Below are 17,361 nucleotides of genomic sequence, written 5' to 3'. Positions count from 1 at the left end.
ACTATATAATTATATAAAATGAATAAGATATGGACTTTGTTTTCAAGAAACTTAAAATCTAGATAACAAATGGTATGAAACTGTCAACATAAGACAAATAACTGTTCCCTCTGTGTGAAGTGCCAGATTTTCTTCAAAAGGACTCTTTCCTCATATTTGAAGAGAAAAATGTCTCATGTTCACAAGGGATTACAGCCTGATTGTACCTGTATCCATTTGTTTTGATAACAATATGACTCCCTTTAACTATAAATGTAAAGATATAAAAACATTTCAGACAAAAAGGAAAAGAATATATCTAAAACATATCTTTTATTTTAATATTTATCATTTAAATTAAATCCCTAAGAATAACCTTGAAAATTGACTCTTCTGGTCCTGGAAGTTTTTGCATCAGAATTTCCATCTCATATGAGATAAGACCATTGAGGATTTGGGAAAACAAAGAACAGAAAGCAGAACCTTGGAGCCAACTCCAAGGCTTTATTGATTCTAATTGGAGCAAATTCTAATTAATATCAGAATCCCACAGCTCCCAGGGCCCTCACTTTACATACAAAAAAGTATTTTATGTCTAAACCAAAGCACATTTCTGCCACCACCACACAGCCCTAAACCAAATAATGACTTCAAACATGATCTGGTTTTCAACAATTAAAAAAATTGACATTCTTTTTAAGAAACTTAATTTCTTAAGACTGTATTTCTATGTCAGTGAATTTTCAACACAACATGAATTGGGCAGAGATGGCAAAAAGCAAGTCATTCATATCTAATCTAATCTATGATTAGAATTTCAATGTTAAAATCACTATCCAAAGACATGAGGATGCAAAACGAATAAGAACTGCTATTTCTATTTTTGGTTTTGTGAAACACCCTTCGGAGGCTTAAGCATACACAAAATACAAACTCATAATTGCTAGAAAAACTTGAAGAAATCTCCATCTTAAGGTCTGTTATCTAGTTTGGGATTTTCGATTGCAGATGACCATAATTTCAGAAGCCCCAGTCTTGCTCACTTTGCTCCTGGCTTGTCACTCTTCACCAATTGTGGGTATCCTTTCCATTCTGTCCCCCCTTCTGTATTGCCTTTCCCTCATTAGAATGTAAGATCCTTGAAGGTAGATTGTCTACTAGCACTTGTAATTCCAATGCTTACCACAGTGTCTGGCACATTCTAAGTGCTTGCTCATCTATCTATCCTTAATAGTTATGATACTTATTTTGTTTTAAGCCTAGAGACACTATAACAGCCCTTCAATTCCACAAGATCCCATTTTTGGCTACTTGAGAAAGTTAATATTGAACAAAAAAATTAGGGGTATTCTCACATTTCCAAGCTCCCAGTTAGGAAAATTTCTAACATTTGGGCAGAAGTTGGGTACTCTGCATTACTGTATATTTCTATCTATCTTCTGGCCTCTTTGTGGCTGAGGCAAAAGTCAGGTTCTTAGAAGAAAATCATTTAGGCAAAGATAGGCCCAGAAAGGGAAGTAGGAGAAAGAGCAGGATCCCTTTCGGGAACTTCCCTCAGCCCCTGGGGAGTGATTAAAGTGGTATTCTATAATCTGATCTGAGATTCCTGTAGAGCTAATCAACAATCAAGAGTTCCCTTCCCACAGTTTAGTCCTATTTTCTTTCTCTTTGTCTGTGGGCTATTAGATTTTTCTGACTAAACTCTGGATGGCCACACTCTGGACATCTCACTTTAGTTCATATAAGCTTCTTAGAGGAATGGCCTACCCGTCTTCTCATCTCCCCTAATTTGGAAAAGTGTTCTTGACTAACTTAGTTCTGAGAGTAACTAAATTCTGAGAGTATTTTCTCTCTCTCTGAGAGAGTATTTTCAAATGGTATGGGGCAAGCAGCAACCCATGACCTCCATCCTTACAACTATATCTAAACCAAATGGACCAAACTAAAATAGGCCAGAAGTCTAAAGTTTGCAACAGAAGTTCATCGGCAAAGGAATAGGAAGGAAAATCAGCCAGTTTTCTTGGGTCATTAACAGTTAAGTATAAATGGTGAGTGAATGAAGTGAATGAAAGTAAAATCATTCCCTAAGCAGACAAACAGAAGAGCAGCCAATCCCTGTTACATTCAACAGCAGTTTTCAGAAGCAAGTCAGAACCTGAAGGAGAACTGGCTTTCTAAAATATACTTTAATTTAAGAAATGATGGGATTTGGGTGAGAGAAAAATGACTTCTGATGAAGAATATAAGAAGGCACATGCCTGAAAACTTAGTGGCATAATTTGCGGACCTTAAGAGAAAGAGGGGGATCAAATAATCAAATGGAATAGTTGTTTTCCTCCAAACTTGACAATCTGAAAACCTCAGAAAAAGGAACCATGCGCCACATCCAGACTAAGTAAAAATGAATTTACAATATAAGAGGGCAGAAATACACACAGGGTGAAAAAACTATTATAATCATTAAACAATCATGCTGTACACTCAGGGGATCTCTAAAGGCTTCTCCCCATGTAGACAGCCTAGGGATTCTACTTCTGGAAGAGCCATGATAACGTGTCTTAGAGGGATACTGGGATATTTGGAGATGTTCTGAAAAATGATCCTGGTCAGCCAAGTGGGATAAAAGAGGAAACTTTTGGACCATGGTAAAGACATTCCAAAAGGTTTGCTAGCTTCACTTTATTCCTTTAAGATGCTCTGCATATGTCTGTATTCCTGCACTCACAATGACCAGTGTGAGCTAATTCTGCAATGGGGAAAGACACTGAAATCTCTCCATTAAAGCCACATAGCCCAGATTCCTTGGCAAATGAAATTGTTCTTTTCTATTCTAGGTGAAGAACTGCGGGCCTCCCATATTGCTGAGTTTTGAAAGATCAAGAGAGTAAGCTTTTGGTTTTTTTAGAATTTGATTTTTTTCAGTTGGCTAGTCCAGCATTGGTGTTTCAGCCCAGTAGTATCTGACACAAAACTTTATAAAGTAGGGTGCTGCATTTAAGTATAAATATGGTTGAGCTAACAATGTAAGAACTGAGATGAGATTAAATGCTCAAGGTGCTGGGGAGTATGGGAGAAGAGGAACAAATTCTGAACTTCACTTCTGCCATATGTTCAAAGTAAATATCCCTTTGTATAAGTTAAAAAATGTAAAGTATTTAAACAGAAACAGGGGCTAACAATGGGGCCTTGTGTCAAAAGCAATAGAGAAGAGGACCCCAAATCCCTCAGAACTCAGCATTTATTTGCTTCAGGGTATAGCTTTGGTGGTCTGGGCTTGGTCTTCCCATAGTAGTGACTCAGCCTGAAACTCGCTCACAAGATACTGAAGACACTGATTCTGCACAGAAAAGCCAAGAAAATAGAAAGTAACTAGAAGAGACACAGATGAAAGACAAGGACAATATAGAGCTAAGTAGAGGGAAAGAAGGCTGATGATACCTAGGACAGGGGAGAAATAAGGGTGTTATGGTTTGTACATTTGTGGAAGGGAAAGGAGACAAAAACTGAGAAGAATGGAAATAAGACATAAATGCTTGAGTGTACAAGAGTAGGGCTGAAATACCAAAAGGCCAAGGGATAAGGTCTGATTAAAAACCTATCTCACAAGCAGATAAAGGGATAGAAACATTCATGAAGACAGGGAATTTGAGTAAAATGTCAAAGAAAGGCCAGAGCACAATAAATATGCATACCATGAAGGAAAATAAACCAAAATTCCTGTTCAAAATGAGCATTTTAGAAAATACTCAGAATCATTAGACAAAAGCAAAAAAAAAATCATCAACAATAACAATAAATAAAATTATTAGGCTAAATGAAACACAGTTTAGGATCGGAAATCAAAGATCTCAAAGCAAAGTTTTAAAAAAGAAATTACAAAACTTGGACAAAATTATGATTATTTCCAAAGCATAAAAGTTTTAAAAGAGAAAATGATAGATCTGGAACTTAAAAATGCAGAAATGGAAAAAAAAGGAGAAGAAGAAAAGCAAAAGGCGCCAACATTAAAAGAACATCTAAATTATATTAAAAAACAACAAAAAGGATCTTTAAGATAGGATGTGGAAAGAGAATTTAAGGACTATACAATTCTAGTTAGAATAGAACAATTTTTTTAAAAAATCTAAATGCTATACTGCAAGAATTTTTTTTAAGTGGCTAAAACTTTTTAATACAGATAACAAAGCCCTTTTGCTCTAATCCAAAAATCCAAATATCAATGTAGATGGAGGAGAGTCCTTTCTTAAAACTCCATATGACAGTTAATTTCATTAACAACAAATTTTGTAAAAATCCAGAAGACCTTCAAATATGAATGAAGATCAATTTGAATAATTCAGAATTTACCTAGTCACATGAAACTTGAAAAGAAGAATGGAACAGAATATTCCAAAAAGCAAAGGCATTCAGACTGACCAACAACAATGTGTCTTAAAAAGCTGATTTTAATGCTAAATGGAAAAGATGAATCCTCAACCAAAGAAAAATCTTTGAGGCATTCCTGGATGCTTCCTATGCCCCACCTCTGGATGAGACTATTTGATTTTCAAACACTCCAAAAAGGAGAAACAAACAAGATAATTAAGTAAAGTTGAGAAAACAATAAATTGGTTCATTATTTCTAGACTGTTTTTCTCCCAGAAAAATAGGCTAAACTGAAAGCTAAAATCAAAAAAGACGAATCATGAAGGGATGATTTTTAAAGGGTTATGGATTTAAGAAAAAACTTTTTAAAAATCAGGAACAGGGAAATGAGCAAGAGCTGAATTAACACTCCTTTACCTAAATCCCTGTGACACCTCCCTCCTCCATTAATGAGTCATTTACAAGTTGGGGAGGAAAGATAACATATTAAAAAAAAAAAAAAACCAAGAACAAAATTAAAAAAGGTGAGAAGTAGAATAAACTGGAGATACATACCCACCAAATCCACAGGTGAGCAGAAAAGAATTAACAATTTTTTCAGCTTATCAGCAAAATTGGAGAGGAAAGAAGGAATTATGAAAACATAGGATAAAAACATAAAGAGAATGGATTATAGTGGGATGGGAAGAATAGAAGAAGCATCTTATCCAAGAAGGGAAAAGGAAAAGTGAACATTAAGGAATATTATCATGATTGGGGGAAGAGGATTTTTATATCTGGAATAAGAAATCAACTTTATAATGAATTTAATAATCTTAACAAAATCTCTCAGTACTGTACTCTATGACAGAAGATGAGACAAATAAATCCCTAAAGTAAATAAGTTCTAAGTAGTAGCGTAGAATATAGACACAAAAGCACAATAACAGGAATACAACACAATTATGCAAAGGATGCTTGGAGTTGGATTATGCTATAAGATCCATAAATTATTTCTTAGAATAAGACATGGCAGAAAATATGAAGGATTAGGTAAGATTTATATATACAATAACAAAGAAATGGAACTGAAGAAAGAGTTCAATTTTTGTTTGGTTCAATTTTAAAAGTTCTACCTTTAAAAGGAAAACAAAGGAAATATATAGAATAGAACAAGAATGACTATTGTCCATGAACTATTCAGGATAAGAAGAGTAGAGAAATAACATCTGGGGGGAAAGTTTAAATACATAATGTTACATAAAATGAGAAATGAAGAAAAGATTTTGAACTACATGCTGAACTGAGCAGGGAAAGTAGTCAAAAAAGAAGAAATAAATAGACAAATAAATGAATAAAATTAATAAAATAAACAAATTCAAGGAATTTGGGATGTAATAAGTAATGATTGGGGAGAAGAGAAAGTCTGTGGCAACAGACAGATTTAACCAGAAGAAACCAGTCTCCAATATGTAAGTGGCCAGAGTTGAACAAAGCAGGATAGAAGAGTCAGGAATCGAACAAAAGTTTAATTTCAAAGTGAGGGAAATAGCTTGCAAGTAAGGATACATGTGCTGGAGCCTTGCCCCTAGTCAAAGGACCTGCTTTAGAATGGGAAGATCTCAATACTTACACCAGTGGCTGCACAATGAGTTGTATGCCTGACAATGAAGAGTTAACAGCAATGATGTGATACATTATTGTATGATGGCACAACAGGCAGCACTTTATAACCAGAAACATTTCTGGATTTAGCTCTGGCTAAGATCATCCACAAAGTAAGCTCAAAAGATTGTTGTATGTAAAACTCAGGGGACAATTTCTTGCTGGGACTTAGCTCTGGAGATTAGGATGTCTCCTAGTATCTTAATAACAAACAAGGAAGCAACACAAGCAAAATAAATTACAAGAAAAATATACCAACAATTAAAAGGTTAAAAATTATTACAATTAATTATTAACTTCAAAACTTAATATGAAAAAGAAAACATAGCCCTAATAATTATATTTGTAAATGTGAATGGATTAAACAATCCAATAAAATGAAAATATCAGAATAAGAAAAGAAAACCGAACAATTAGTAGCATACAATAATGAAAACAATAGACAGAAAGTATGAAAATGAGAGGCTGAAACAAAAATGATCATGATCAATCAGGTTACTGTGAAAAACTAGAGATCACAGTCAAGTCATCAAGATAAAGAAAAATAAAAATTCACAATGTCAAGAAATATAAATAAGAAAACTACATTAAGGTTAAAGATACCATAGACCAGAATCGCTGCAAAATCAAAACAGATTTATGCCAAAATGTCACAGACACTGAATTCCTTCATGGAAGGTTAATTGAAGTTCAAAAGGCACAGTTAGTACCACAATAGTTGTAGGAATTGTAATGTTTTTCTCTCCTGCAACTGAAAAAAAATCTAATAGTAAGGTAAACAAAAAAGAAATTGTAAAAAAAAAAAAAAAAACTAAACTAACTTTTGGAGAATTTAATGCTGATGTTATTTCAGGAATGGGAGTATTAAAGAATGTACATACTTTTCAACATGTTTTGCTTTGTTAAAGCAGTAATAGTGAATAAATATTGTAGAACATAACAATAATAGTAATTCAGTTCCAATTGTTCAGAGATGAAGAGAGGCATATACATCCAGAGACAGAAGGACTATGGTAACTTGAGTGTGGACCACAAAACATAGCATTTTCACTCTTTCTGTTGATGTTTGCCTGCATTTTGTTTTCTTTCTCAGGTTTTTTTCCCTTCTTGATCCAATTTTTCTTGTGCAGCAAGATAACTATATAAATATGTGTATATATATATATATATATATATATATATATATATATATATATATATATTGGAGTTAACATATATTTTAACATATTTAACATGTATTGGACTACCTGCCATCTGGGAGAGAAGGTGGGAGAGAGGAGGGGAAAATTTGGAACAGAAAGTTTTGCAAGGGTCAATGTTGGAAAAATTACCCATGCATATGTTTTGTAAATAAAAACGTTAATGAAATAAAAATTTTTTAAAGTGTTAATTCCTGATTTCTATGATGAGAACAAAAGACACAAATGTCTAGAAAAAGCCTGAAAAATTTATATTCTGAAAAATAATAGGGTCAAAGAACAAATCATAAAAACAACTAATAATTAAGTGGAAAAGAATAATAACATTGAGACAACAAATTAAAAGTATCTGGAATGCATGTAAGATAGTAAGCAGAGGAAAATTATATCCCTGAAAATATACATTACCAATTTTTTAAAAGATGATGTGATATGTAATTTGAAAATGTCAAGAAGAAAAATTAGCAAAACTTCAAAAAATTTTAAAACTCTGGAAATTAGAGGAGAAATGAATAAAATGGTAAATAAAATTACTATGGAAATGATAAAAGTTAAATCTAATTTTTTGACAAAACCGATGAACATTAAACTAATTTGTTTTTTTTTTTAATGGCAATCAAATTACCTAAATTTAAAAAGTAAACAAGGCAAAATCATAAAAAATACAGAAGAAAAAAAACATTTTTAGGACTTAACAGACACAATTATATGGTAGCAAAATTGAAATTTTTTTAAAGGGATGATTACCAACAAAAATAATGAACATGAAACCGCTCTTAATCTCAGACATTTAAATTGAACGAGCCATAAAGGAGCTATATTCTGCCAAATACCAAATACACCCACACAAGTGCATGTGTGTAAAGAAAAATAACTGTGGATCAGTTTCACTAATAAATCTTCATTCAATTTTTAAAAATAAAATCCTAAAAAATACTGCAAGGCAATGAAAAAATTATTCATGAAAACAAATTTGGATTTATACCAGTCATGGTTCAATATTAGAAAAAACATAATTAATCATATTAAAATATCCAACCCCCACAATCAGATAACTAAATCAAAATATGCAGACTTGGGTCAAAAAGACTTTGACAAAGTATAATATTCAGTTACATTTTTTAAAAACCCTGAAATTCTATCATAAAGGAAGTATTACTTTAATATGAAAAAGTACATATCTAAGTCAAAGCTGACATTATTTTGTTCTTAAAATGTTTTTACTGATATCATTTATCTTTAAATTGCCAGAACTTTTTCCAATATCCCTTCTCCCAATGTAAAGAACAAATAATATTTTTAAATAAAAATAATCAGCAAAACTAATCAATATAAAATATATACAATGCAACATTCATTTTTTATTTTTTTATGGTTATCCTTTATATTCATATTATTGCAGTCATTATATATAAGGGTTTTGTTTTGCTCTATTTTATCCAGCTAATCATGTAAATGTAATTAATCGTGTTTTTTGTTTCTTTTAATCCAGTAATATTCTGTAATATTCATGAATCACAATTTTAAAAGCAATTTCCCAAATGATTAGCATCATTTTTAATTCTATTCCTTAGATTCCCCAAAAGTACAAGCACTGTTTTCAGTGAGGACATAATACAAGTTTTTCTAATAAAAGCAAGAATAAAGCAAAGATGGCTCTTTTTTCCACATTATTATTTGATATAGTTCTACAAATGTTACTATAACAATAAGAAATTAAAAAATAAAACACTGGTAATTGCCAAGAAAAGTTCATTTTTGGTTGCAATAATGGTTCACTTAGAATGCCTCGTGTAATCAGCAAACCATCAAATTGGAAAAAAAATTGGTAAATTCAGTAAAGTAGCTGAATACAAAAAAAAAAAAAAAACTTACAAAAATCCTTAGTATTTTTATAAGACAATAAGAAAAACAAGATAAAGTAATACAAGTAAGAGGGACATTAAAATAATAATAAAATGCAAAAAATATTTGGGACCCAATCTACCAGGACATATCCAAGTCATATAAATACATTATAAAACATTTTAAAAAAGAAATAATGAATCACGTCACTAAAGGAGTCATTTCTCCAAATTGAACCAGGCCAATATAATTAAGATGATGATGTTACTTAAATATTTTTTAATGAGTGTTTTGCTAATCAAATTAACAGGGGGTAATTTTTAAAGCTAGGTAAAATAATTTATTTAAAGGAATAAAAAAGTCTAGAATCTTAAAGAAAATAATAAAAAAGATAGGAAAGAAGAGGATATTGTATTTTCAGAGTTCGAATCATACTACAAAGCAATAATCATAAAACTAATTGGTATTTTGATTAAAAAGTAGAAAAGTTGATCAATGGAAGAGAATATATAAATAAGAATTTAAAAAATACATTTAATAACCCAGTGTTCAAAAGAAAATGAGAACAAAAGACCTTCACATGCTTCAGTATAGCTCAGGCAATCAGGCAGCCTCCAGCAGCCAGCCTCCAAGAGCTTCAGTGTAGCCCCAGGGAAATGCACAAATACCTCAGGGCCTTAGCATACCCCAGATACCACCCCTAGGACCCTAGCTCAGTACCAGGTAAGCTGCCAGATCCCACAGTTGTCAGCAGTGACAGCCACCCCACAAAGTACTCCTTCCTTTACCCCCCCCCCTTCCTGTGTAGCACCAAATATGAGACTTTGGGTCTCAGGGCAGCACTGGTACAGTACCAGATAAACATCCAGGACCTGCTGCAACTGTCACAAAATGCCTGAGACTGTACTCCTCATACCTGGGAGCAGAGCTCAAAAAAGACAGGGAAAAAGCAAAAAACAAAAACAAAAACAAAAAAAATCTGATCATAGAAAAGTTATTGTGAGCACAGGGAAGGCCAAGACACAAATTCAGAAAAGGACAACAGTGTCAAAACATTTATAGGAAAAACCCCAAAGAAAAATGGAAAGTGGTCTCAAGCCCAAAGAATTCATAAAAGAATTTAATAAGGAGATGGAAAATCATACAATATAAATTTATATTATTTATTTTATTTATATTTATTTTTATTATTATTTATTTATTTTTATTTATTTATATTAAATTTTTAAAAACTGGAAAAAAGAAATGAAAATGATACAAGAGAATTATCAAAAGAGTCAGTGCCTTGGAAAATTGCTTTAAAAGTAGAACTGGCCAAATAGAAAAGGAGATACCAAAAACCATTAAAGAAAACAATTCCTTAAAAAAGTACAACTGGCCAAATGCTAAAGAAAGTACAAAAGTTAACTGAAGAAAATAACAACTTAAAATTTAGAATCAAGCCAGTGAAAGCTATAAAATATCAAAAATTAAACAAATCAAAAAAAAAGAAAAAATAGAAGAAAATATAAAATATTTCATTAGAAAAACAACTGACCTGGAAAATAGATCCAGGAGAGACAATATTAGAACTTGAAATGGAGTGCAAAGAGATGGCCTAAGGATTACAGACATTACAGAAAAACATTATTTAAAATCAACAACAAACACCTTGAATGCCATTCTCTTCAGAAATGACTCAGAAAAACTACCAAGAAATATTGGAAACAGATGGCAAAGTTTAGATTAGAAAATCCAATGACCATGTACACCAAAAATCCCAGAATTTAAATTACTAAGAAATACTGCAATCAGATTTCAGACTTATAACATCAAAGAATAAATTCTTCAGTGAGAAAGGAAAAAATTCTCCAAATTCTAAGGAAAAACAGTCACAAAATTATAGAATTACATTATGGTCATAAGAAATCAAAGGAAGAACTGAAATGTGATATTCCAAAGAGTAAAGGATAATAGATGACACTTAAAAACACCAAATACTTCATTGCTGAGCTAAAAAAAAAACAAAAAAACAATGAAAACAGATTAATTTTTAGTAAAAAAAAAAAAAAAAAGAAGAAGCTTGAATCATGTATTCCAAAATATAACTAGATAAGTAAAGAATTATAACTAGAAAAATAAACAAATAGCAAAATGTCAAATATAGCAAGTAAAGAAAAATTAAGAAATGCTTATTTTTAATGTGGCTAGGGCAGGACCAAGAAAGAAATGAATTTGGGGAACAAAATTATTTGTGTTGTTTATTTTTCTTTAAAAAAAAAAAAAAAAAAAAAAACTCTTGTCCCGAACAGATTTTTCTTCATTTAAAATAAAACTTTACCTTTTGGCTAAAGAATGAAAAATACTGAAATGTAAAAACTTTCACTGAAAAAGCAAAGAGAATATCAATAGAAGATCAAAAGATTAAAAGTTATAACAAGAAAATCAGGAAAAATTAAGTGAATACCAGAAATTTAAGAGGAAAAATCTCAACCTCTCATTAAAAAACTCGTAATATATAAGGCAACATGATGCAAAGGAATACCTCTAGAAATATGAGAGGAGGGAGTGCTTTAGTAGGTTCAGGTGAAAACTAGTCAAGATTTGAGAAGATAGACAAGTAAGTTTTCACTTTGTCTAGAGTAGCAGGAATTTAAGTATAAACTTTTTCTTGAGGCACAAAATATAAAGGAAGGAATAGGAATCTATATCCAGTAGTAAGAGTTTGATTAATAAACCACAGAAATCAAACCAAAAAAGATAATAGACAGATATCCCTAGTGAATATCAACATATAAATTCTAAATAAAATATTGGTAAGAGACATAGTAACATATCAAAAAAAATTATATATACAATGATTAGGTTAGATTTATATCAGGGATACTGGGTTGATTTAATATTATTATCAAAATATATTATTAGATGGCATCTATGTACTATTATCTAATAAGATTAATAAATAATAAAATACATAACAATAGATACAGACAAAATTTTGACAAAACAATTATTTTTAAAGCTATATTTTAAAACATAAGAATATATGACTCTTACAATGGCATATAGTAGCCATCTAAAACTAAAAGTCAACCTTCCATATAATAGAGATTAATCAGAAACCTTTCTTATACAATCAAGGGAATGAGAAATTCTATCAAAAATCACTCCAAAATACATATCTGTGACAACTCGCCAGAACACAGAAAATACCTATAAATATAACTTCAAAACACTCTTTACAAAAACAGAGTTGACAAGAGAAGACAAATATCTACCTTATCTTAAGTCTGTGACATTTTTAAGGGATATTGTGGTCAATCTTACAGACCAAAAATTAAACGCTATAGTCATTAATGAGTCAAGGTCAGGACAATTAGGGTCAAGAACAAGGATATTCCTTACAATTAGAATGACAACTCTATATCCTGTTTCTTCATTCCTGGCAATGGATTTGGAATTAAATTGAAGATGACACTAAGCATAGCATTCTTAGAATTCTACCAAGCATTACCAATGCCCAACCAGCAACTAAGCTCGAAACTATAAACAATTATAAATGAAAATGATTTTTGTCAGGCATACCACACCCTGAATGATTGTTGGAGCAATAAATTAGTCCATCTATTCTGGGAAAATTTGTGAATTTTGCATCAAAGTGAAGCAAAATAAAGAAAATGTATGTAATGACTACAACAACATGAATGAAAAGATCACTACCTACATGGAAGTTTGATTCCACGTAATGAAAAATCCAGTGGATGATCCTGGAAAAGAAATGGTGACACAGACTTTCTACTGCATAGCAGATATCCTACACAGGCACATAGAGGGCAATATAACATACATATTATGAGAAATGGTCTCCATATCAGATATCTATCTTATTGGAGGGTTCAATTTTGTGGGGGTGAGATGGGAAAAACTGCTATAAAGATATAAAAAAATTAATAAAACTTATTTAAAAGAAAAATAGAAATTGAAAAAATAAAACAACTCATGAAGAAAACTAGCCCTTTGTGATGATAGGTAGATCCTCTATGGAGGTAAGCAACAAGAATTGTACAGAAGGAAGAGTAGACAGATTTAGTTCTATACTGGTGAGTGTGTATTCATCTTAATACCATCAAAAATTTTTCTGAAATAATGATTTGCTTCATCTCTGTTATTCTCACATTGGCAATGACAACCAAATTATTCATTAAGGTAGCCTTTGGCATTCCAAGTCCTTTCAAGAACCATTCTGGTCTGTTGATCTTAAATTTATGTTCTATGTCCCAAGGACAGAAGTTGCCTCTTTAAATTAACACTCACATGCCCAGAGACCTAATTGAAAAGTTAAGGAAAATGCAAATTTGCCACCATCCCCAACCCAGATACAGCTAGAACACATAGGAGCACAAGTACAAAAACACACCTCCATTCTCTTCTGTAGCCACTTCCTACCTTTTATCCTGCTGAACTAAGGATGAAACCTCCCATACAGCCATTTCTCTTTAGGGACTCCATCTATTACAATCATATGGTCCTAAGATATTAGACCACCCCTTTCCAAGGTAAGATAGAATAGTTCTGCATTTTAAAGATTAAAGTTAAATAAGACAAGAGCTATTCTCTTTTCAAATATTATTATTATTTTTCCATTTATCCAGGAGGCCAGATTGAAGATGAGACCTTTGCTGATGGTGGTGTTTTAAGTGATCATTTAACTACTACTTAATGCATCCAAATTCACAGCAGATCTTTATTATTTACCTCTGCCACTCTGTGGGTAGAACTGAATCGAGGTTGCAAACCAGCCAAAACACAATGTTGATGGGTTATATTAAGATCATCTAAAAGAAGAAAAAGAAAACAAAATAACTTAATACAGAACTGAACAAATGAAATTTACATTATTACAAAACACCCATCAATACTAAGCTATTTATTACTGTATACTACCAACTGGAGAAGGAAAGCAAATCTTAAGTTTAGTCCTCAAGAAGAACAAAAATTATTTTATAAGTTGACATTTAATTCTTTAAAGAAGTTTTCTTCACAAATGTTCTTACTTTTCTCTCCCATAGGATTCCTTTTCAGAATATAAATATTTTCAATTCCTAAGACAATTTATAACTTTCTGTATTACTGAAAGATAGCTTTCATCTCTGCCCAAAGCATTCTTCTTTATTCTTCCCCAACTTAAAGCCTTCGTTCCCCTCTCAATTTTTAGGCAATGGACCAGTCAGTACAATAAATAACCAAGTATCAGAAGAACATAATTCAAGCCTAGGACTACTTTATGTAAAAACTGACAGCATAATATTACTATCAAGTTCAAAGTAGGATGTGCAGTAGCAGGAGTTCAATTACTCAGTCAACTCAGAAAAAGCACCATGTCAGAAAGTGTTACTTTAGATATAAAATCTTTTATTGGAAAAAAGAAAGACTGATACTCCTCAAATAGCAAGAAATTATTTCTTGTACTAGAACCATAGACCACTTTTCTGGATAATCAACAACAACAAAAATGGCTCCTATTTATTGTTGGAATCAATAAACTTTTATTAAGCACCTACCATATGCTAAGTGCTAGGAATAAAAAAAGACAGTCATATTGCCCTCAAAAAGCTCACCATCTAATGAAACTATTGCAACTTTTTGCATCAATAAAAATGACTACACAATCTGTCTTGAAGCAACATGAATTTGAGGAAATACAACCCACAATAGATCAATTCTTAGATTCTCCTTTGATAAGTATATTCAGCTAAGAAGACTGAATTGACTGTATATCATTTTCTTATTGATCTGATTTACAAATTATTGCTTTTGTCCTGCAATTGCTTAAGTCATGCTTCTTTGTCTCTAAATTTACTTCAGAATTCAGCTGACCTATGTTTCTCAACATTAAGTTGAGAAATCCAGCTCCCCTGGTATCTCCTGATAATCACCAATCTATTCTTGTCTCAAGGAATTTAGCTGATCTTAGGGGATGAACACAAGTGAATCAGGACTAATATCTTGACATCACCAAGCTACCCCTTAAAGAATTGGTTTGTTATCCAAAAGTCTCAGCCACTATCTCCTATTGGGTGCATGTTTTAGTCTCAGGAAAGAAGGACCGGAAAAAGGATGTTACTGATAGCCCTCACTACCAAACTTCAAACCAATCATATTTTTCCTTGCACCTCAGCTCTCTAACCAATCATGTTATTCTCAAACAGGTGGTGTCATCTCTCCTGTTCTCTTAGTTGTTCTGCATTCTCCAAAACCTGTAAGAGAAATTATCTTTTTGCTCAGGGTCTTTGGCATAAATATAATCAAGTCACTTACCCAGTTATTAACAGGCAGAATTGTCCCTATTGATAAATGTTATATTGCATGAAAAATTGCCTCAGTTTATCTTTTTGTTAAATTCTAAATGCTACACTGCTCAGTTCTATCTCAACATCATCAGCTCATTTTCTCTCTCTTCCTTAATAGCTGCTTATATCTGAAAAAATGTATAAACTTTGTATAGACAAAACCAAGGAAAAGGATGGAGTCTATATTGTATTAAAAACACACACAAAAAAAACCTAAAATACTCTGAAAACATCCACAATTTATTACTCTATCCAATCTTCCTTAATTACTCTATCCAGTCTTCCTTTCCTCCCCCCACCTTTGGATTGGATCAATGTAATCCCCTCAAATTAAGGCAGATCAGCCTCTATTATGCAACTTAAAGTCTTAGAAAATGGTCCAAGGCATTGAAAAATTAAATTGCTTTTCCAGAATCAAAGAGCTAGTATACATCAAAGACCTAGGATTTGAATCTGGGCCCTCCTGATTCTCAGAGCCAGATTTCTATATACTATGACACACTGTCTCTCACCCAGTCTTTAAAAGGAGTTTAACAGCTACATTTCCAGCAATAACAATTCTATATAACTTACATATATTGTATTTTGGAATCTGGAAATGACATAAAATAGATAATATTTTTTTGGAAAGGCCTAATTCAATTCAAAAGGATCAAAGCAGATTATTCCAGGAGAAAAGTATTCAAATCCTATATCCTGTCCAAAAAATGGAAGCTGAAAGGTCAGAACTCTAGCTCCACTTTCCCTTTTTCCAGAAATTCAGTATAATACCCACTTAAATATAACTAGCTGATTTTAGCTATTTTAGGGGTGACAGAGGAAGAAGATTTCCTGTTTGGGAGATGTGAGGAATGGTAAAGAAAAAGGAAGCATTCATGTCACATGTTAGCTTGAAACCTGGTTCTAAGTTAGGTAATGAACATTTTTATGGGTTCCAGCCAAGATCTTAAGAAATGAATAAACAGTGAGTGCAGACAGTGATACCTGAGTCAGAAAGAGTCAAGATCAGTCTTGCAAATCCCAAAAGAATCCCAGAAACTTCTGTATTATTAATACTAAGAACCACAGACATCATTAAGGGGAAATCATCCTAATGAACAGATTTGTTAAGTGCTTTTGTTCCTTTCAGTAGCAACTAATCTGATTCGGTCCATGTGGCAAAAAGAGTATTAGAAGTATTATTTTCAGGTTTGCACCTTCATTTAACTCTTGGCAACCCTTTAATTGAGGAACTTTCTTGAAATTGCTTCCAACTGTCTCTAATCCTTTATGACTTTCAGAAAGAACCTAGCAATTTTAATTTGAGAGTTTGTAATTTGTCTAAAACTCTAATTGTATAAAAGTGGCTGAAGATTCAAGGACTGTATGAGACTTCAAGGAGTCTCGAGGGATATTTGAAATGACAGTTCCAGTCTTAGGAGATTACTTTTTATTATTATTATTATTAAAGAAACATGAACGTGCCACTTGTTAATGAGGCATGGATTGTTTGCAGAAAAGAATGCCAATGACATTGCAAAACAAAATTAACCAACTGCCTTTTGTTGATTGCAATTAAGAAACCCAGACAGTCTAGAAAACTTACTCAACAAGATGGAGAATGAAAAAAGCTCCATCTTTGGCTATCTGATGGTTAAGTGTGACACGCCCCCATCAATGTGGAAGCCAAATTCTGAACATTAGTGTCTAGCCCTTCATACTAACATGAACCTCTTTTCACACATGAATTCTCTAGCAAGAGTATTCCTTGCTACTACTGAACTTTTCATTGCACAAATCCTACTCATCACCATCCCTGCCCTGCCCCCGCCCAAGTCTGCTACATCACATCACCTCCACTAAGGGCCCTTTAAGTTAAAGTAAACATGCATGCTTACTTTATGTAAGTTTTATATATATATTTATATATATATATGGGTGACAAATGCCCTTTATATTGGTATCCCACTCTGGTACTTTCTATAGTCACTAAAGTTTTCATCCCTGAAAGTCCTTCAATT

The 17,361-nt window shown here is 32.3% G+C and overlaps 1 protein-coding gene across 3 annotated transcripts in view; it reads right to left on the bottom strand.

Moving 5' to 3' along the window:
• Nucleotides 1-17,361, bottom strand: part of FTO (FTO alpha-ketoglutarate dependent dioxygenase) — a 435,871-nt gene that overhangs the window by 245,610 nt on the left and 172,900 nt on the right. For all 3 annotated transcript variants that reach the window (XM_051979857.1, XM_051979858.1, XM_051979859.1), the window contains exon 5: nt 13,767-13,846. In XM_051979857.1, the coding sequence (XP_051835817.1) occupies nt 13,767-13,846 (80 nt within the window). The remainder of the gene's footprint in view (nt 1-13,766; nt 13,847-17,361) is intronic.

The sequence above is a fragment of the Antechinus flavipes genome, chromosome 2, assembly GCF_016432865.1.
Source record: "Antechinus flavipes isolate AdamAnt ecotype Samford, QLD, Australia chromosome 2, AdamAnt_v2, whole genome shotgun sequence".
Lineage (NCBI taxonomy): Eukaryota > Metazoa > Chordata > Mammalia > Dasyuromorphia > Dasyuridae > Antechinus > Antechinus flavipes.
Note: the sequence above shows the minus strand (reverse complement) of the source record. Positions and strands in the feature narration are given on the sequence as shown.